Source organism: Pinus tabuliformis, chromosome 8 (assembly GCF_031772625.1).
Source record: "Pinus tabuliformis cultivar Carrire ecotype Pingquan chromosome 8, CPIR1, whole genome shotgun sequence".
In the NCBI taxonomy this organism is placed as follows: domain Eukaryota; kingdom Viridiplantae; phylum Streptophyta; class Pinopsida; order Pinales; family Pinaceae; genus Pinus; species Pinus tabuliformis.
Window position 1 is genome coordinate 2,039,812,311 of NC_142294.1, and position 21,835 is coordinate 2,039,834,145.

At 39.8% G+C, this 21,835-nt stretch overlaps 1 protein-coding gene across 4 annotated transcripts in view; it reads right to left on the reverse strand.

Annotated features, from left to right (window-relative positions):
- Positions 1-16,508: 16,508 nt before the first annotated feature.
- Positions 16,509-21,835, reverse strand: part of LOC149244636 (uncharacterized) — a 110,093-nt gene continuing 104,766 nt past the window's right edge. For 2 of the 4 annotated variants that reach the window (XM_089374940.1, XM_089374939.1), the window contains exons 7-8: positions 17,104-17,190; positions 16,509-16,849 (exon numbers count right to left, since the gene is read on the reverse strand). In XM_089374940.1, the coding sequence (XP_089231066.1) occupies positions 16,832-16,849; positions 17,104-17,190 (105 nt within the window). In that variant the 3' untranslated portion in view covers positions 16,509-16,831. Of the gene's footprint in view, positions 16,850-16,978; positions 17,191-21,835 lie in introns of all 4 variants that reach the window. The other 2 variants (XR_016246756.1, XM_089374941.1) reach the window with 2 other exon arrangements.

Consider the following 21,835-nt stretch of genomic DNA (forward strand, 5'->3'; position numbering starts at 1 on the left):
CACTCCAGCTGATTCAGCTAGAGTGATAGGTGTACGCCATGCAAAGGTGTACAAGTTCGCATTTCAGCCTCTTTTGGCATTGAGCAGTAGTACCGACAGCAGAGCTAGCAATTCTGAGCTGTGTGAGATTTGGCACCGCAGGATGGGACATATGTATCATGGAGCCTTGAGGACATTACGGGAGATCACTACAGGTGTGCCAGATTTCAGTACTGATCACTTTGATACTTGCAGAGGTTGTGCGATGGGCAAGTTTGCCAAATCCCCTTTTCCCAGCAGTGACAGCAGAGCGACGGGGATACTTGATTTGATTCATTCCGATGTGAGCGGTCGGATGTCTCATGTTTCCTTGAGTGGATATGAGTACTATGTTTTATTCATTGATGATCACTCCAGGAGGACCTGGATTTATTTTTTGAAGACCAAGAGTGAGGTCTTCAAGCGGTTTCAGGAGTTCAGAACTCTTGTGGAGACTCAGACAGGTCGAAAGATCAAGTCCTTGAGGTCGGACAATGGAGGAGAGTACACCCTTAGAGAGTTTGTTGACTATTGTGCGGAGGCAGGCATTAGGAGGGAGTTCACTGTTCCTTACAACCCCCAGCAGAACGGGGTTGCAGAGAGGAAGAACAGATCCATCATAGGGGCTGCCAAAGCCATGATACATGATCAGGGGTTGCCATTGTTCTTGTGGGCAGAGGCCTGCAACACAGTTGTTTACTTGCAGAACAGGAGTCTGCATCGTGCCTTGGGGCACATGACTCCGGAGGAGGCTTTCTCTGGGAAGAAGCCTGATCTTGGTCATCTTCATATCTTTGGATGCATTGCATACTCCTATATACCCAAGGAGAAGAGGACCAAACTAGAGCCCACCGCAGAGAAGGGTATCTTTGTGGGCTACAGTGAGACCTCAAAGGCCTTTCGGATTTACATTCCTGCACAGAGGAGAGTTGTTGTCAGACGGATGTGAAGTTCGAGGAGGACAGGGCCTTTAGGAGGTCACGGGAGTTAGAGTATCTAGATCAGCCAGACCCTCAGCAGCAGTTGAGTCAGTAGCAGGGATCCAGTGGGCAGGGATCAGAAGGATCAGGAGGTACATCTATGAGGATGTCAGGTCCGTCAGTGAGCAGTGGCTCATCGAGCCAGAGGGGTGGTGCTCCGGGCAGCATGCAGAGCAGTTCACAGAGCAGTTCACTAGGGAGTCCACTGATGGATATTTCACACGGTACCTCAGCTTCTACAGGTTCAGGTGCAGGCAGGAGGACAGCAGACAGACAGTCAGGAGTTCAGGCTACTGATGATGATGAGGAGGAGGAGTTTCATTCTCCGGTGGGAGAAGTGCGCTCAGGGAAGAGGAAGCCCAAGTGGCTTCAGGACACCTTGAGAGATGCCACATCTGTTGCTGAGCCGAAGAGGCCGGTCAGAGAGAGTAGACCACCTGAGAGGTTTTGTAGCTATATGGCGATGGTTACCAGCATCCTTGACTCTGAGCCTTCTAGCTATGAGGGGGCAGCTAGCCAGCAGGTCTGGAGAGAGGCCATGCACGAGGAGTATTCTTCTATCATGAAGAATGATGTTTGGGAGGTGGTGCCAAGGCCTGAAGGCAAATCCGTGGTTACTTCCAGATGGCTTTACAAGGTAAAGCATGCTGCAGATGGCAGCATTGAGAAATTCAAAGCGAGGTTTGTGGCTAGAGGGTTCTCCTAGGTAGAGGGAGTTGATTATGAGGAGACCTTCGCTCCCGTGGCTCGATATACTTCGATCCGCTCCATTATATCGATAGCAGCAGAGATGGGTTGGAAGATCCACCAGATGGATGTGAAGACCGCATTTCTCAATGGCTTCATACAGGAGGAGGTGTACATTGAGCAGCCACAGGGCTTTGAGGTGCATGGGAAGGAGTCTCATGTGTGCAGATTGAAGAAGGCCCTTTATGGCCAGAAGCAAGCTCCCAGAGCTTGGTACTCCAGGATAGATACATACTTGCAGGGGATGGGTTTCACAAAGAGTGAGGCAGATCCGAACTTTTACTTTATTGTGATTGGTGAGGAGCCTCTCATTCTGGTGTTGTATGTGGATGACTTGATCATTACAGGTGCAGAGAGACTCATAGAGCACTGCAAGAGAGATCTTGCAGCAGAGTTTGAGATGAAGGACATCGGCTTGATGCATTACTTTTTGGGTTTGGAGGTGTGGCAGGAGGAGGGGCATTTCTTCCTGGGGCAGGGGAAGTATATTGTGGACATCCTTAGCAGATTCCACATGGAGGATTGTAGACCCATGTCGACACCGATGATCACCAACTGGAAGAAGCTTCATGCTTCGGATTCCGAGTTGGTGGACCCCACATTGTACAGGCAGCTGATTGGTTCCTTGATGTATTTGGTCAACACTAGACCAGATATCTGTTTTCCAGTCAACACGATGAGTCAGTTTATGTGTGAGCCTAGGAAGGTTCACTGGGTGGCTGCAAAACACATTTTGCGGTACTTGCAGGGGACAGTGGATTATGGTCTGGACTACAGGCAGGGAGATGGAGTGAGATTGGCAGGATACACTGATTCTGATTGGGCAGGTTGTGCTTCTGATAGGAAGAGCACTTCAGGGTGTTGTTTTGGGTTGGGTTCAGCAGTAGTGTCATGGTTCAGCCGGAAGCAGCAGTCAGTAGCACTGAGTTCAGCGGAAGCAGAGTATATGGCAGCCAGTCTAGCTAGTTGTGAGGTTATCTGGCTTCGCAAGATGTTGTTTGGCTTATTTGGTCAGCCGTTGAGACCTTCAGTGATTTACTGTGATAATCAGAGTTGCATTAAACTCACGGAGAATCCAGTATTTCATGACAGGTCAAAGCATATCGGGATCAGATATCATTTCATCAGAGACTATGTTCAGAAGGGAGCTGTGAAGCTTGAGTATATTTCCACTGATGAGCAGGTTGCAGATATCCTTACCAAAGTCTTACCACAGGGCAAGCATGTCTACTTCAGAGACAAGATGGGTGTGGTGAGGAACACCTTCCTCGGTAAGAGGGAGTGTTGAAATTTGGTACCGGAGGACAGGTGGTTCCCTTAGGCTTTGATCTTTGGCCTAGGGAAAAGTGTCCAAAAGAATTTAATTTTTCTCCTGAAGTGACTTTATAATTTTATAAAGTTAAATCTAATTTAAAAGTGACTTTAAGTGATAAAGTTATTAAGTCTAATTTTAAAGTGACTTTTATAAAGTCAATGAAAAATTAGAAAGGAAAAGTGACTTTGGAAATAAATGACTAAGTGGGTCTTTATTAAAGTGGGGTGAATTAAAAAATAGAAAGTGAGATTTAAATGAGCATTTAATCTCAACCATTGATCTAAATCTATTTCAGCCATTGGATTTAGAGATCACTCAAAAGTCACTTGGAGTTGTATTAAAGGAGGAAAATGAGGAAAAGGTCATTCATTCTTTCATGAGCAGATTGGGAGAAGGAGAGCAAGAGAGCAAGAGAGATTTCTTAGCAGGGAGGAGAAGGAGACAGCAGCTTGGCACACATTCCAAGGTAACAGTTGAGCAGATTTGTACAGCTGATTCAGCACATAGTGAAAGGCAGATTTTTTGCACAAAAATCGAGGAGCAGTTCTGCAGGAGGCCGTACAACATTTATTGATGTCCTGTTCGTTGTAATTTCCAGATTGCTGTGAGGCACGGGAAAGGAGATAAGTTGTAAATTTGCTTGCTGATTTTTGCTGAATAATTCTCACTGTAAAAAGGAAATTTTCAGAAATAAAGAAGAGCTCTCAAACTGGTTTTTCCCAAGAGTTGTAGGGGGTTTTTCCAGGGTCAAGTTGACCAAAAATATCAGTGTTTTAATGTGTTTTAATGGCTGTTTTTTATTGCTGATTTTTAATTCTGCAATTTCCAGCAGTCTGAAAAATTTCCAGAATTTGTGTTTTCAGCAATATTTATTTTTTTCAGTCTGTTAAATGTATGGTTATGGGAATGGGCATTTAACTACATGGGAGAAATAAGGAGAAACTGAAAACCAGGGTGGGAAAACAGAAATTTTTACATGTGTTTCAATCTTGGATCACCATCCATGTCATACACCTGCTTTATAAATCAGATACAAACAGAAAAACATATGTATAACCTTTTACTTAACCAAAACTATCTAATACAGATAATCAATGATGCCACATATAAGAGGAAATATAACTATATAAAACATTGTTCCCCAATCGAGTGATCAATCTGTCATACATAAACATAAAAGGAAATATAACTATGTATGTAAAACATTATTCCTCAATCAAGTGATCAACCTATCATATATATATAACCCTTGATAGGAGTAACAAAACTATACTAGAAAAATAGGACACTACATACAGAACATAAAATATTAAGCATCAGAAGGCAAGTTTGTGCAAATCATGAAGACTACCCACTACCATATCAAAAGCTCATCTTCTCTCTATAAGCTAGTTATACTCATAAATGTTTGTTTATTTAATATATGGAGTACATGATTATATTACATACACCCATATATTAGTTTAACTAATGTTTAACTAATATAGATGCAGTATGTGAGGGGCGGTTGGAGCGAGAGGGGTGATACACTGCCCCAAAAAATATGGAGAAACCATAGACACAACCACAAACAACAAGGCCAAATTCCTGGCATTGTGGAGACGGCTAGACAGTGCCAAGAACAAGGGCATAAAAAAACTCAATATTATTATTATTGGGGATTCTATAATAGTCACTAGAATGATTGTGAAATCTCAATCAACAAAGGGCCTTTCTTCCCCCTTGTGGTGAGAAGAATTATTCTTCGATTGAAAATTTTTGATGAAATCTCCCTTTACCATGTCCTAAGGCATCTAAATGGAAAAGTAGATGGTCAGTAATCGAGGAGTGGAGTTTAGCATTGGAAACTGAGAAATAAATGGAATTGTCCAAGGTTTCGTCCCTGTGCCATAAGCTTATTCAAATAAGTTTAGAACAATGAGCCACCCAAGATGGCGGTAGATGGGAATACTAATCTCAGGTATTAACCCTTCGCATGCACAAACTATTGGGAATGACGATATTCAAGAGTCCATCTGGAAGTTCAATCAATGCATGTGGTCTTCCCATGCGTGATCTAGCCAGGAGGAGGGACAAATGGAAGGCACCAATCCTCAACGCCATGGGGATTACAACGAGAAGTATTAATGAAGCTAGGTTCCTTGGGAAGGACAAATATATGTTAAATATGGAGATCAATAAGGATTGGTAATGATGACAAAGGAGCGTTATGGAGGGCGTCCGGATGGAGAGGATCTATATACGTTGGTTCCGCAGGACCTTTTGGCATCCATATATCATTTGTCCAGGTGCTATTCTCACAGTGGTGTGCTTCTATTTCGATTTTCAATGGTGTCGGAAGGTGATCAAAGTTTGGAGCTTGATATGTCACAGTGGAAGAAGGCAACAAAGTTTCTCTTCAAGTTGGTCATGGGTTGAATTCACCTCCTGGCCTGTAGAATAGAGTCATTGGAGAATGACAGGGAGGCGAAGTCTGCGCTAACCGATGCGAAATTTGAGAGTCTGGAGAAGAGAGTGGAAAGAAAGATCATCAGGGTGGAAGCGAATTAGATATCTAACAGTGCGGACCTCGCTAGCCATGGATTATTTGCAAAAGTTAATGAACTCTTGACTGGCAAGGCTAGTTCCGGTCTCAAGGAATAGCAAGAGCTTACCGATGATAGCACAGCTGACGCAGGAGCGGGCAAAGGAAAAACGGTCTTCATGATAGACAAGGATGCCCCTGGACCCTCAAAGACCACTTAATTTCAGTTAATAAATGTAGTGCAAATATAGTTTTTTGTTGGGTCGATTTTGTCGAGTATATGGTAGGTATCAATGTAGAATCATAGTTTAAAGGGCTCATAGAGGCCAGAAAACTTTTCTCTGGATCTATTGGAACATAAAAGCAACAAATATCATTGAATCTAGTTTTGTAATATTTGATGTAAATTATTCTCGCCATGTAATCCATGCTTTATAACAGAAATATAACCGTTCCATTATATATATATATATATATATATATATATATATATATATATGCGCGCGCGCATGCGCTATGCTGCATACCACAAACATTAGCTAAATTAATATATGTGGAATTTCATATTAGTTTACATATATTAAGTTGAATATGTATCTATGTAATGAATTACAAAGTTTTTTATTTAATTCAAAACATAAAATGTGAATAATATGTAAAAAATTATGTATTCTTGTCTTTTATATTCTGAATTTTGAATTGACACTTTATTGTAATTCATTTTATGAGTTATTTATATTAATTCAAAAACATATATGAGTACTTTCTACATGCTATACCATGAAGGTTAGTTATGAACTGGTATCGATCATTTAAAATGTGACAAATAGATACTTTTAAGTCGAGCAATGCCAACTCAACCATAAGGGATGAAGTCTTCCTTAAAAAAGTGATCAATTATTGTAAAGCTTATTTTAATAAGACATTTATTGTTTTGAGGCCTATTTTTAACCTCAAAATTTTGCCAATGTTTAGCATATTTGCATTATTTTGTGTTCTTCCATCTTGACTTGTTCTGCACTTTTTTGTCAACTACTCATAATAGATTTGTCCATATTGCATTTGTGGAAAACACCTTTCTCACAAAGAGAGAGTTCAACTTTTGTTGCTCCAAATTCTACCAAGGGTGCATGAGTGTGCATGAGGGTTGAAGAGGATTCCTTATAGGGAATGCCACATGGAAGAGATTCTTTTACACCGCATGACAGATCCTTACACTTATAATGCTTAGCATCTTCTATTTTTGGTTAGTGTAACATTATCATGGTTTCTATGACAATTATGGCAAAGTCCTCTTTCACCATGTCATGTTGTTACGAGGAATTACTTATGTAATGATAATAGATTCCTTTCACGGACGAGTATGTGAGAACTATTATTGGAAATGAAGTTTGTAACCAATTTTGCTGCATCAAATTCGACTAGATGAGAGAAGGCACACTAGTTAGTGTTGTATAATCATGATGTTAAGTGTATGAACATATCATGAAATTGTAAAGGCTTGTTATAAATCATTGTAGTCCTTTGGGCGCACACTTATTTTTCTTGTGTTATTTGAGAAAACACTGATTTGCTGTTACAGAATTTCAGTGTCTTCTATTACATTCATGCTGATGTTCATATAGATCCAAATTATCTTTTGCAACACTACTCTCACTCTTGATATATAGATTTTACATTTCTCAGTTTACCATTCAGCAGTTACGTGTTTTTTTCACAGCTTTGAAACTTTGAATGGTGTTTCTATCTTTTTGTTTTAATTGTAGGACAAATTCTGAGTGCAGATATGTATATCATGTGGATGAAAAATCACTCACCACAGTGAAAAGAAATTGCACATGTTCACTTGTAGAAAACTGTGAGCAAAGTTTTGAGTTTTTTCTATGCTTGCAATGGTTGTGTGGGTCTCCAAGAAAACTCCCAGCTGTTAGGATATTCCGACACATAGGAAATAGTTAAGTACAACTTGGTCTAGTATAGAGTTAGGTAAAGTGTGTTTCTTTACTATATACATTTTGTAACTTACAATCCGACGATCACGATATGTAGTGATCCGACGGTTCATTCTCTCCTCGGTATTACCGACACTTGATCTGTGGCTTAACGCCCGATTGGTCCATGATCTCTATTTAAAGAGCATGGAGGGTCATTTGTAGGGTAATCCGTCTATGAGAGAAGCATATATAAATTTTCATTCTTTTATTAATAAATTGCCTGAAGTGGCCGCGTTGGCTCAGGCCGTGGACTGTTTCCCTCTTTGAAGGTTTTAACCATGTCAAAACACTGGTGTATTGATCTGTGATTTGTTTGTGAGCGGTGTCCTTTGGTGTTCTGTCTGAGGAACTTACCCTGTAAATTCCTACATGGTATCAGAGCCAGGTTGAGGGCCGCGTCCATTGGTAATCCAAATCTAAAGCCGGTAAAACTGCATCTGACTACCGTTTCCTAGATCTACTGTTTCTGACTGCTTTCGGGCCGAGAAGACTGCTCTGTTGTGTTGGGAGCATCTGTTCCAGTGAGGAACCCCTTTCGTTTCACGCGAAAAGGTTTCCGGTAGCCCTAGCTGCGTCATTTTTAAGATCTGGAGGTATACAGTGTTTATTTGCAGTTTACAGTTATTTTCTCTCTGTTTATTTCGGTTTTCGGTTTATTTAGCTTTTTTTTATTACCGGATCTATATCTTTCATTTTTGCGTATGCTCTTTGCCCTGCGACTCTGTGCGATCTGGGCAAATCAGAAACAGAAAGGAAGGATTTTTCTCATGCGTATGCTCTTTTCCGCTGCGCCTTAGTGTGATCTCGGAAAATCAGAAACATTGAGGAAAATATTTAGTTTCCGGCTAAAGCTAACTTCGATCCGCAAAGTTCGTTTTTAAAAATATTTAGTTTCCGGCTAAAGCTAACTTCGAGCCGCAAGGTTCGTTTTTTTGTATGTCCGTGTTGGGTTTTGTGTTTTCTGTTTTGTAGGGAAAAAGAGGTTTCTCAAAACAAGCACACAACCCAAAGCATTAACCCCCTCTCTCAAACTTTTTGTATAGCTCACTTGGTGCAAAGCTAATTTATGAGAGTAGAGGTCTTGGGTTCAAGTCTCCATTTTGTGGGGGCGGATTTTTCATTTCCGCACATTCTCGCACTTCGTCGGTGACTTCATCAAATTTTCTTCAAAAAGCCATAACTTCTTCATCCGGAAGTCGTTTTCAGAACCGTTTTTTTTTAAACAGCCTAATTTTTCGAGATATTTCCATTGAAACACTTAGTTTCAGCATCTATCGCTTCAGTGTTTTTTAAAAAGGAAAGTCCATGCCAAGTTATTCTTGACAGCACCAGCTACTTCCAATGGTGGTCCTACATTGTGGATTTACTTAGAAGTAAAGGTCTTTACAGAATAGCCACAGGCCAAGAGACCAAACCGAAAGATGAAGACAAGGCAGCTAAATGGGAAAATAGGCAAGACCAAGCACATGGGTTGATAGGGATGTCTATTTCTCCAGATCTTAGATTCCATATTCCAGAACTTGATACTCCTGATGAAGCAATGAAACAGATTACTAAAGTCTTTGAAATTAAAAATGAACTTAAAGCCCATCAACATGAAAATGAATTGCTTACATTGGACCCCAATCATTTTTCTTGCATTGAAGATTTTTTGTCCAAATTCAAGACCCTTAGACTTCTCTTGGAAGGTGTTAAAGTTAAGAAAGAAGATAGTAGCCTTATCTGCTCCATTCTTACTAAGTTGGGACCAGCCTATTCTGTGTTTGTTTCCACCTTTAATTCTACAAGACAAACCTTCATTTCTCAAGGACAAAACTACAAGTCCCCTTCCTTTGATTCCTTTTGTGATTATTTAATAAGATAACAAGAAAAACTCTTACACCTTGGTCTTCTTCATCTTGGAAACTCTTCTAAGAAAGCGTTAGCCGCCTAGCAACAAACAAATCCAAAAAATCCTAAGAAGTTGTATCCTAAAAAGAATGGTCCTAAACCAAAGAAGGGTCCTAAGCAATTTCAGCCTCAAAATGAAAAATCATTTCAACAAAATGATAAGACAAATAAAAACAAAGGGAAGAAGACTAATAGACATTGCAACTTTTGTAATCGAGATGGCCACTTAGAATCCAAATGCTTTAAGAAAATGGAAGCCTTGGAAGCAGCAATGAAGAAGCATAACATCCATTTGGAGCACTCTTCAACTTCAACTTCATCTTCAGGAATGGCACTTTCTGCATGTGGTTGTCAAGCATCTCGGTCTGGCTATGCACTAAATGTATCTTCTTCTTCTCATTCTCGTGAGTGGCTCATTGATTCTGGAGCTTCTTATCACATGGCCAAAAACACAGCCATGTTTTCTTCTTTAAATGATTGTAACACCAAAAATATATATGTTGGTGATGATAGATCTCTTAGTGTTGTAGGGACTGGAACTGTTCATCTAGACAATGGTCAGTTTAATGATGTATTATGTGTTCCAACCTTATCTTGAAACCTTCTATCTGTATATCAGATAACCCATTCAGGTGAAGGTAAAATCGTTGAATTTTCACCTCACGATGTTGTAATTAAAAACCTAAGAGATCCTAGATAGATTTTAGCTACTGGCATTGCTGATGATTCTACAAGGTTGTATAAGTTTCACAACTTTGGGTCATCAAATCTTCCCTCAGTATTTGTTGCTCATAATGATGAAGTGAGCAAACTTTGGCATAAGCGATTTGGTCACTTAAACTATCGCTCTCTTCAGAATCTATGTAAAGAAAATATGGTCACAGGTCTTCCAATGGTATCTTGCAGAGATGGTGTTTGTTCCGGATGTGTACTCAGAAAACATCATCGAGACAGTTTTGAAAAACGTGCCTCTTGGCACGCCTCAGCCCCTTTACAGCTCGTGCATAGTGATTTATGTGGTCCACTTCCAGTTGCTTCATTCTCTGGCTACAAGTATTTCTTAACTTTCATTGATGATTTCTCCAGACGCACTTGGGTATACTTCTTAAAACTCAAGAGTGAAGTATTTAACATGTTCTTGGCCTTTAAGGCCTTTGTTGAAAAACAATCTGGACATCAAATTCTTAAGCTAAAATTTGATAATGGCGGAGAATATGTTAAAAACAGATTCATCAACTTTTGCACTGAGAATGGGATTCAAATGCAACATATTGTTCCATATACTCCACAACAAAATGGTATAGTTGAAAGGAAAAATCGCACCTTAAAGGAAATGGCTAATTGTATGCTTCAATCTAAAGGACTTAGTCTTAATTATTGGACAGAAGCAATTAACTGTGCAAATTATATAATAAATCGCACTCCTACTAAGGTTTTAAAGAATATCACTCCAAAAGAAGCATGGAGCTCAATCAAACCAGATGTAAGTCACTTTCGTGTTTTTGGAAGTGAAGCATGGGCCCATATTCCAGATGAGAAACATAAAGCTTTAGAACCTAAGAGTGAAAAATGTATTTTTGCCCTGCGACTCTGTGCGATCTGGGCAAATCAGAAACAGAAAGGAAGGATTTTTCTCATGCGTATGCTCTTTTCCGCTGCGCCTTAGTGTGATCTCGGAAAATCAGAAACATTGAGGAAAATATTTAGTTTCCGGCTAAAGCTAACTTCGATCCGCAAAGTTCGTTTTTAAAAATATTTAGTTTCCGGCTAAAGCTAACTTCGAGCCGCAAGGTTCGTTTTTTTGTATGTCCGTGTTGGGTTTTCTGTTTTCTGTTTTGTAGGGAAAAAGAGGTTTCTCAAAGCAAGCACGCAACCCAAAGCATTAACCCCCTCTCTCTCAAACTTTTTGTATAGCTCACTTGGTGCAAAGCTAATTTATGAGAGTAGAGGTCTTGGGTTCAAGTCTCCATTTTGTGGGGGCGGATTTTTCATTTCCGCACATTCTCGCACTTCGTCGGTGACTTCATCAAATTTTCTTCAAAAAGCCATAACTTCTTCATCCGGAAGCCGTTTTCAGAACCGTTTTTTTTTAAACAGCCTAATTTTTCGAGATATTTCCATTGAAACACTTAGTTTCAGCATCTATAGCTTCAGTTTTTTTTAAAATGGAAAGTCCATGCCAAGTTATTCTTGACAGCACCAACTACTTCCAATGGTGGTCCTACATTGTGGATTTACTTAGAAGTAAAGGTCTTTACAGAATAGCCACAGGCCAAGAGACCAAACCGAAAGATGAAGACAAGGCAGCTAAATGGGAAAATAGGCAAGACCAAGCACGTGGGTTGATAGGGATGTCTATTTCTCCATATCTTAGATTCCATATTGCAGAACTTGATACTCCTGATGAAGCAATGAAACAGATTACTAAAGTCTTTGGAATTAAAAATGAACTTAAAGCCCATCAACTTGAAAATGAATTGCTTACATTGGACCCCAATCATTTTTCTTGCATTGAAGATTTTTTGTCCAAGTTCAAGACCCTTAGACTTCTCTTGGAAGGTGTTAAGGTTAAGAAAGAAGATAGTAGCCTTATCTGCTCCATCCTTACTAAGTTGGGACCAGCCTATTCTGTGTTTGTTTCCACCTTTAATTCTACAAGAGAAACCTTCATTTCTCAAGGACAAACCTACAAGTCCCCTTCCTTTCATTCATTTTGTGATTCTTTAATAAGATAACAAGAAAAACTCTTACACCTTGGTCTTCTTCATCTTGGAAACTCTTCTAAGAAAGCGTTAGCCGCTCAGCAACAACCAAATCCAAAGAATCCTAAGAAGTTGTATCCTAAAAAGAATGGTCCTAAACCAAAGAAGGGTCCTAAGCAATTTCAGCCTCAAAATGAAAAATCATTTCAACAAAATGATAAGACAAATAAAAACAAAGGGAAGAAGACTGATAGACATTGCAACTTTTGTAATCGAGATGGCCACTTAGAATCCAAATGCTTTATGAAGATGGAAGCCTTGGAAGCAGCAATGAAGAAGCATAACATCCATTTGGAGCACTCTTCAACTTCAACTTCATCTTCAGGATGGCACTTTCTGCATGTGGTTGTCAAGCATCTCGATCTGGCTATGCACTAAATGTATCTTCTTCTTCTCATTCTCGTTAGTGGCTCATTGATTCTGGAGCTTCTTATCACATGGCCAAAAACAAAGCCATGTTTTCTTCTTTAAATGATTGTAACACCAAAAATATATATGTTGGTGATGATAGATCTCTTAGTGTTGTAGGGACTGGAACTGTTCATCTAGACAATGGTCAGTTTAATGATGTATTATGTGTTCCAACCTTATCTTGAAGCCTTCTATCTGTATATCAAATAACCCATTCAGGTGAAGGTAAAATCTTTGAATTTTCACCTCACGATGTTGTAATTAAGGACCTAAGAGATCCTAGATAGATTTTAGCTACTGGCATTGCTGATGATTCTACAAGGTTGTATAAGTTTCACAACTTTGGGTCATCAAATCTTCCCTCAGTATTTGTTGCTCATAATGATGAAGTGAGCAAACTTTGGCATGAGCGATTTGGTCACTTAAACTATCGCTCTCTTCAGAATCTATGTAAAGAAAATATGGTGACAGGTCTTCCAATGGTATCTTGCAGAGATGGTGTTTGTTCCGGATGTGTACTCAGAAAACATCATCGGGACAGTTTTGAAAAACGTGCCTCTTGGCACGCCTCAGCCCCTTTACAGCTCGTGCATAGTGATTTATGTGGTCCACTTCCAGTTGCTTCATTCTCTGGCTACAAGTATTTCTTAACTTTCATTGATGATTTCTCCAGACGCACTTGGGTATACTTCTTAAAACTCAAGAGTGAAGTATTTAACATGTTCTTGGCCTTTAAGGTCTTTGTTGAAAAACAATCTGGACATCAAATTCTTAAGCTAAAATCTGATAATGGCGGAGAATATGTTAAAAACACATTCATCAACTTTTGCACTGAGAATGGGATTCAAATGCAACATATTGTTCCATATACTCCACAACAAAATGGTATAGCTGAAAGGAAAAATCGCACCTTAAAGGAAATGGCTAATTGTATGCTTCAATCTAAAGGACTTAGTCTTAATTATGGGGCAGAAGCAATTAACTGTGCAAATTACATAATAAATCGCACTCCTACTAAGGTTTTAAAGAATATCACTCCAAAAGAAGCATGGAGCTCAATCAAACCAGATGTAAGTCACTTTCGTGTTTTTGGAAGTGAAGCATGGGCCCATATTCCAGATGAGAAACATAAAGCTTTAGAACCTAAGAGTGAAAAATGTACTTTTGTTGGATATTCTGAAGATGTCAAAGGATATAGAGTTATTCCACTCAATTCCAAAAATGTTATCATTAGAAGAGATGTAAAGTTTGCTGAAAATATATCGGCCTGCGAGCCTAGTTCGGCGGATGTGCCACCTCTCCCTATCTCTTCTACTTCTGAAAATATTTCTTCTTCAGATGATGAAAGCGAGGATGAAAATCCTCCCCCACCTTCTCAGGATCCTCCTTCAACTCCTCAGCTTCCAAAATGGGTCTGTGCTACTCGGGATGCAGCAGGTGATCTTGCCGGTGATCCTACAGATCAACGACGTACACGTTCTCAGTTCGAGAGAGCCTCTTCTTTACTGGCTCAAGCTTCAGTGAATTATGAGCCTGACACCTTTGCAGAAGCTTCAGGCCATCCATATTAGTAAGCAGTTTTGAATGAAGAATATCATTCATTATTGGCAAATGATACATGGGATCTTGTTCCTCTACCAAAGGGACGAAAACTTGTTAGATGCAAATGGGTTTACAGAACCAAGTATGGACCAGATGGGAAAGTTGATAAACATAAAGCTCGTCTTGTTGCTAAGGGTTTTTCACAAGTTGAAGGGATTGACTACACTGAAACCTTCTCCCCTGTTGCCAAAATGAACTCTATCCGCCTTGTTCTTTCCCTTGCTGCTTCTTTCAAATGGGAAGTCCATCAGATGGATGTTAAATCTGCCTTCTTGCATGGGGACTTGCATGAAGAAATCTATATGGAACAACCTATTGGCTTTATACAAACAGACTCCAGCCTTGTATGTCGGCTTAAGAAATCCCTTTATGGTCTCAAGCAAGCTCCTCAAGCTTGGTATGCCAAAATGGATAACTTTCTTTTAGAATCTGGCTTCTCTAGGTGTCATTCTGACAATACTGTCTACACCAAGAAAGTGGGCAAGTCTCTTATCATTCTTTTTTTTTATGTTGATGATCTTATCCTGACTGGTAGTGATCCCAACCTTATAAACCATGTGAAGTGCCTTAAAAGGAAGTTTGAAATGACAGACTTAGGACACTTACATTATTTTCTCGATCTTCAAGTCTTGCAATCCAAGGAAGGTATTTCCCTTTCTCAGTCCAAGTATGCATGTGATATTCTACGCCATTTTCACATGGAAGACTGTAAGTCAGCCCCTTCTCCCTTTCAGTCTGGAGTCAAACTTTCAATGACTTGTACTTCTCCTGAAGTTGATGCTACCTTATACCATCAACTTGTAGGAAAACTTTTGTATCTAACCCATACTCGTCCTGACCTTTCCTTTGATGTTGGCCTTGTTGCTCGGTTTATGCAAAACCCATGTGAAAGTCATTGGAAAGCAGCTAAAAGAATACTTCGTTATGTTCGAGGTACAGTTTAGTTTGGGATTCATTACAGTGCCGAAGCATCTCCTCTATTGGTTGGTTTCACTGATTCCGATTGGGCTGGAGACCCTGATGATCGGAAGTCTACTGCAGGTTATGTGTTCACTCTTGGTTCAGGACCTATTACATGGGCTTGCAAGAAACAAGGTGCCATTTCTCTTTCTTCAGCAGAAGCATAGTATCGTGGTGTCGTAGAAGCTAGTAAGGAAGCCTTGTGGCTTCGTTAGATCCTGTCAGAGTTTGGCTTTCAGCAGCAGCATCTGACTACACTTTGGTGTGATAATCAAAGTGTCATTCAGCTATGCAAAGATACAGTCCAACATCAGCGCAGCAAACACATTGAACTGCACATGCACTTCATCAGAAAGCTCATTCACGACCATGTTCTTGAAGTGCAATATTGTTCAACAGATGATCAAGTTGCAGACATCTTTACAAACGCTCTCACAGAGGCGAAGTTCACTAAACTTCGATTTATGGTTGGAGTTCAGGAAATTGTCACTAAGGGGGGATAGGCTCTAGTGCCTCCTTCCTTCTCCTATTATATCATATTTGTAAATCTTTCAATCCCATCCCAAGTTGTTCTTAAGGGGGGATGTTAGGATATTCTGACACATAGGAAATAGTTAAGTACAACTTGGTCTAGTATAGAGTTAGGTATAGAGTTAGGTAAAGTGTGTTTCTTTACTATGTACATTTTGTAACTTACAATCTGACGGTCACGATATGTAGTGATCCGACGGTTCATTCTCTCATCGGTATTACCGACACTTGATCCATGGCCTAACACCCGATTGGTCCATGATCTCTATTTAAAGAGCATGGAGGGTCATTTGTAGGGTAATCCGTCTATGAGATAAGCATATGTAAATTTTCATTCTTTTATTAATAAATTGTCTGAAGTGGCCGTGTTGGCTCAAGCCGTGCACTGTTTCCCTCTTTGAGGGTTTTAACCACGTCAAAACACTGGTGTATTGATCTGTGATCTGTTTGTGAGCGGTGTCCTATGGTGTTCTGTCTGAGGAACTTACCCCTGTAAATTCCTACACCAGCATGGTTAAGTGAGAAGGAGCAGGGATATGCAATGAAATCTATATATAAAACCCCAAAAGTTATCACATTGCACTCAAAATCTAGATAAATATATGAAAACTCCAATTCCTAAGCATGCTTGAAACCTGGATTTGAACATGTTTTGTTGAGATAAATAGATGCCCTTTATTTGAAGGGATCTACTCTGCTGTTTTAAATCCCAATCAATCACACCAAAAAGAAAGAGATAGTTCATTTGCTTGCCTCTAACTCTGATCATACCTCTAGAATAAGAAGTCCATCATCATTAAATCAGACATTAATATTAAATCAATCTAAATTGCCCACAATAACAGCAATTTGTTAACGGAGATATTAAGCATCGACTTTGAAACAAGCATGCACAAAAACATTCAAGGCCCAAGCATTGAATCTAAAATTTGTGAGCACAAAATTATTTACGGTACTTTATACCAGCAGATTAATATTTCCTTCATCCCATTCAGAGATTCAATTATAAAATTTTCTTATGGTTATTTATCGATTTCAGTAAATATAGGAGTTGCAGTTCTTCACTTCGGTTTAAAATGAAGCAATCCTGTACAGACTCAGTTATGTACCTGCTGCTGTATACATATTCAAGGAGACAAAACAAGCGCAATCAGATTAATTAAAATAATTCGGGATGACCTTTCCAACAAACAGAATTCAACAATACGTGAATGTTTAATTATCCATGATCATCTAGTCATTACAAAATTATGGTGTACGATCGTTTGACTATATGTGTTACAAAACAAGGCCATGAACTTCAAGTTCATGGTATGTGGCCAAGTAATGCTATAGCACAAGGCGGAAGTTCAGTGTATCAGCAAGCCACCTCTCCAGATTGATCTACTTTGCGGTGCCTTCTCTTCCTCTGCCTAGACCTCTTTTTCTCACCTGTGGCTTTCTCACCTTGAGTTTCCTGAAGTGAACAGTATAGCACAAGATTAGAATCAGTCAAAAACATCATGGCTTCAAGAAACAACTGTTACTTTAATATGGACTATGAAAACCAATCAACAAAATCTCACAAATTTTAATACATAAAAGTCAAACATGAAAGATGGACGTTACACACGTCATACATTTTGAATCTTAAACCAAAAGCCCAATTGATATCAGTCTTCGAGGATGTGATTTTGGCAATGCTCGGTACAGAATATGGAAAAATAGAGAGCCATATGCAAATCACGTAAGATGTGCAATCTTTATTTGGGCTGTATGTATGTGTCTTCGCCTGTAATCTAAAGGGATTCCACGTATGTGTCTTTGTCTGTAATCTAAAGGGATTCCACTGCAGAAAGTAACTTCAATAGGCAATTCAAATCAGGGGCTTGAATCTACAATATATTGTACACTGCAACAAAAAGATAAATTATGCAACGTCTGTAATCTAAAGGGATTCCACTGCAGAAAGTAACTTCAATGGGCAATTCAAATCAGGGGCTTGAATCTACAATATATTGTACACTGCAACAAAAAGATAAATTATGCATACCTATGGTTGCCACCGGCCCTCAATATATTAAATAATTATTTTTCTTTGAATCTAGTGGTCATACATAGAATTTATGTCACCCAGCCACAGTACCCTAAAATAATGAATCTTTCATGAAAATAATAATTCACATAAAAAATTTAATGCCTGGGATTAAATAGCCACAATAAGAACAATTTTTTACAGAAAAGACTAGGTGTTGGTGCTGTTAAATCACCAAGTTCAAGGAGTTGAATGAGATTTGATTTGGTCAAACAAGCAGACGGATGAGTCAAATTCAATGGAGCTGTTCCACACTAAATGTTTGAATTCACATTTAACAATAAGTTGCAAAATTGATCGATGAAGTTCTAGTTTGAGTTCAATGATTGATCGCAAAACCAATCAATGGAGGTCAAGTTCAAATTCAAACATCGCAGTGTTTAGGGTGGCCGGGGACGAGGAGGGTGAGAATCAGTGTTTTGTTACTATTAACAATTTTTAGCTTTTAAAACATTTGATGCACATAAATCATGAAACACAGACTTCATAAGAAACACTTACATAATTTTTTTGGTCAATATTTTGTAAACTTTCTTGTACCAGGTTGTTGCAAATACCGAAATGGGGGTGAATCAGTGTTTCACTTACAATTATTTAATTATAAAATTTAGAGCATGAACAATAGAACAGTAATTAACAACAATTCACAAGAGCAATACACAACAAATTTTTAGGTGGAAAACCTTCCAGGAGAAAAACCACCAAACGCTTTTCAAATATTTTGTGAGTACAAAAATGTTTCAGTTCCAACTAAAAAGAAAGCCACAACTCCCTAGTACTCTGGAAAAGCATTCAACTTTAACAGGGAGCTTAAAACAGTGCGACACACGCATGTGGATTTCCAAATGAATTAATTGAATGATGAGCAAGCTGAAGCTCAATAATAATACAGAGATATTTACAATAATAGAAACATCAAGTTTCTATGTAGGACATGGAAACAATCAGTTTCATCTAAGAAACTGCTAAAAGAATAAATATAACAACAGCTAAAAGAATGAGCATTAACTACTAAATAGGAATATTCTAATACCCTCCCTTAATGCTCAATCTATTTATGACACCAATAGACCCTCTGAATTTTACAAACTTATCAGGGCCAAGAGGCTTGGTGAAGATGTCTGCAGGTTGCTCTGTTGTGGGAACATATTGCAGCTGAATGGATCCGTCTTCAACAAGCTGGCGAATGTAATGGCAATGAGTTTCCACATGCTTTGTTCGTTCATGAAAGACTGGATTCTTGGCAAGTTTGAGCACTCCCTGATTATCACAAAACAAGGAAGTAGGACCTGTCTGGGAAAAATGCATATCCGCAAGCATACGTCGAAGCCAAACTGCCTCACAGGATGCCTTAACTGCTCCCCGATACTCTGCTTCTGTTGAGGAGAGAGCCACTGCCTGCTGCTTCTTACTAGTCCAGGTAACAGCACCGGATCCTAGGCTAAACACATACCCAGCTGTAGATTTACGGTCATCAACCAAACCGGCCCAGTCAAAATCTATGTAACCACTGAGTATAGGATCGAAACTTTGAGTGTATAGGAGTCCATAATCAAAAGTGCCACGCACATATCGTAGCACACCTTTGCTGCTATCCAATGATCAGCTTTAGGAGCTGTCATGAAGCGGGAAATGTAGCTCACTGCAAAACTGATGTCAGGTCTGGTGGCAGTAAGGTAGATGAGACTGCCCACTAATTGCCTGAATAAAGTTTCATCCACAAGGGGAGAGGATGACTGAGCTGAAAGTTTGAGTCCTGGTTCCATAGGAGTCGTGGCCGGTTTGCAATCCTGCATTCTGAACCTGTCCACAAGATTTTTGGCATACTTGGACTAAGAGAGAAAGATGTGGTTTTCAGTCTGCCAAACTTCAACCCCCAGACAGTAATGAAGAAGTCCCAAGTCTGTCATATCAAAGGTTCTGCATAGGTCTTGTTTGATCCCATGGATCAAATGTGCAGAGCTGCCAGTGATGATAAGGTCACCCACATAGACAACCACAAATAAGATATCATCACCAGTATGTTTGATATACAGGTTTGCATCAGATGGGCTCCGCTAAAAGTCATGATATGTCAGGTACTGATCAATTTTCATGTACCAAGCCCGAGGAGCTTGTTTCAATCCATAGAGTGCTTTAGCTAATCTACACACTTTCTGTTCTTGACCAGAAACCTTGAATCCTGGAGGCTGCGTCATGTAGACTTCTTCTTGTAGGTCACCATTTAGGAAATCACTCTTTACATCCATTTGATGAACTTTCCAATTGAACTGAGCTGCTAGGGCAAGGACAAGCCGTATGGTACTCATCTTGGCTGTAGGAGCAAAAGTTTCTTCATAGTCGATGCCTTCCTTCTGTGAGAACCCTCGAGCCACAAGACGAGCTTTATACTTGTCTATGGTTCCGTCAGCTTTGTATTTCACTTTATACACCCATTTGCCGCTGATGGGCTTTTTCCCTGCAGGAAGATCAGAAAGGGTCCATGTGTGATTCTTCTGAAGACTCTGGAATTCAGCTTCCATAGCCTGTTCCCACTCAAATGTACCCTTAGCCTCTGAATAGGTTTGAGGCTCAAAAATACTGTGTAGGTTAGCCATAAGAGCAAAATTGACTGTAGACTGTTGTTTGTTCTTATGTCTAGAAGTTCTACCTTCAAGGAGCTCATCATCCCTGAGATCACCAATGGTTTTAGCCCACCATTTAGGCCGAAGAGTAGAGGAACCAATATCAGGAGGAGGTGGAGAAGGCTCAAGAACAATAGGAGCAGCAAGAGGAGGGTTATTTTCTGGAGGAAGCTCAGATAGAGTATTATTAAACACTAATGCTGCATCATCCCTCCCATCAGGTGGACCGACCGGAAGAAGAACACTGTGAGGCTGATCCTCAGAACACTGCTCAGAAGGAGAAGACTGAAAGAATCCTTTGTCTTCATCAAATACTACATCCTGACTGAAGCTAAGACGACCAGTGGCTATATCTATCAGCCTATAGGCCTTGTGATGATCGATGTACCCTGTCATCATGAGTTTCTGGCTTTTGGAATCCAACTTAGAGCGCTTAGCATCTGGAATCCAAACATATGCAACCGAGCCAAATACTTTGAGGTGACTGATCTTAGGCTTACGGCCAGACCAAACCTCTTCGGGAGTCTTCCCCTTAACAGCCTGAGTGGGTGATCGGTTAAGAAGATAAACAGCAGTAAATACTGCTTCAGCCCAGAATTTGTTCGGAACACTCCTGTGTTGTAACATGGAACGAGCCATTTCAACAACTGTGCGATTACGGCGTTCGACAACACTATTTTGCTGAGGAGTGTAGGGTGTAGTTAACTGGCGTTTGATGCCATGAGTATCACAGAAGTTGGAAAAAGCAGAAGAACAAAATTCCTCCCCGTTATCTGTCCCAAGAGTCATGATATTACAGCCAGACTCTTTTTCAACTAAGGTTTTATACTTCTGAAAGGTACTAAATGCATCAGATTTATATTTTAGAAAATACACCCACATTTTTCTACTAAAATCATCTACAATAAGCAAAAAATATTTGCAAGCAGTGATAGAAAATGTATTCATAGGACCACAAATATCAGCATGAATTAACTGGAGTACCTTAGAAGCGCGCCAAGATTCTCCATCCTTGAATGAAGACCGATGTTGCTTGCCAGCTTGACAGGCACCGCATACGCCCAACCGCTGAGTCTGAATATCAGGTAACCCTGACACAAGTCCCTCCCGAGAGAGCTGAGAGAGATACTGCATGTTTAGATGCCCATATCGTTGATGCCACAGAGTGCTGATGGGAGAAACACGCGCTGCTAGAGCCACTTCTGGAGAATCACCAGTGTCAAGAAGCCTGTATAGACCATGATCTTCTAGGCCAACAGCAACTGTAAGTCTAGTCTCTCTGTCGATAATGGAGCACTTGTGCGCACTGAACACTACATCAAGCTGAGGAGAGTTCCTCATAATCTCGCTGACAGACAGCAAATTAATTTCCATACCAGGAACATAGTACACATTCAAGAAGA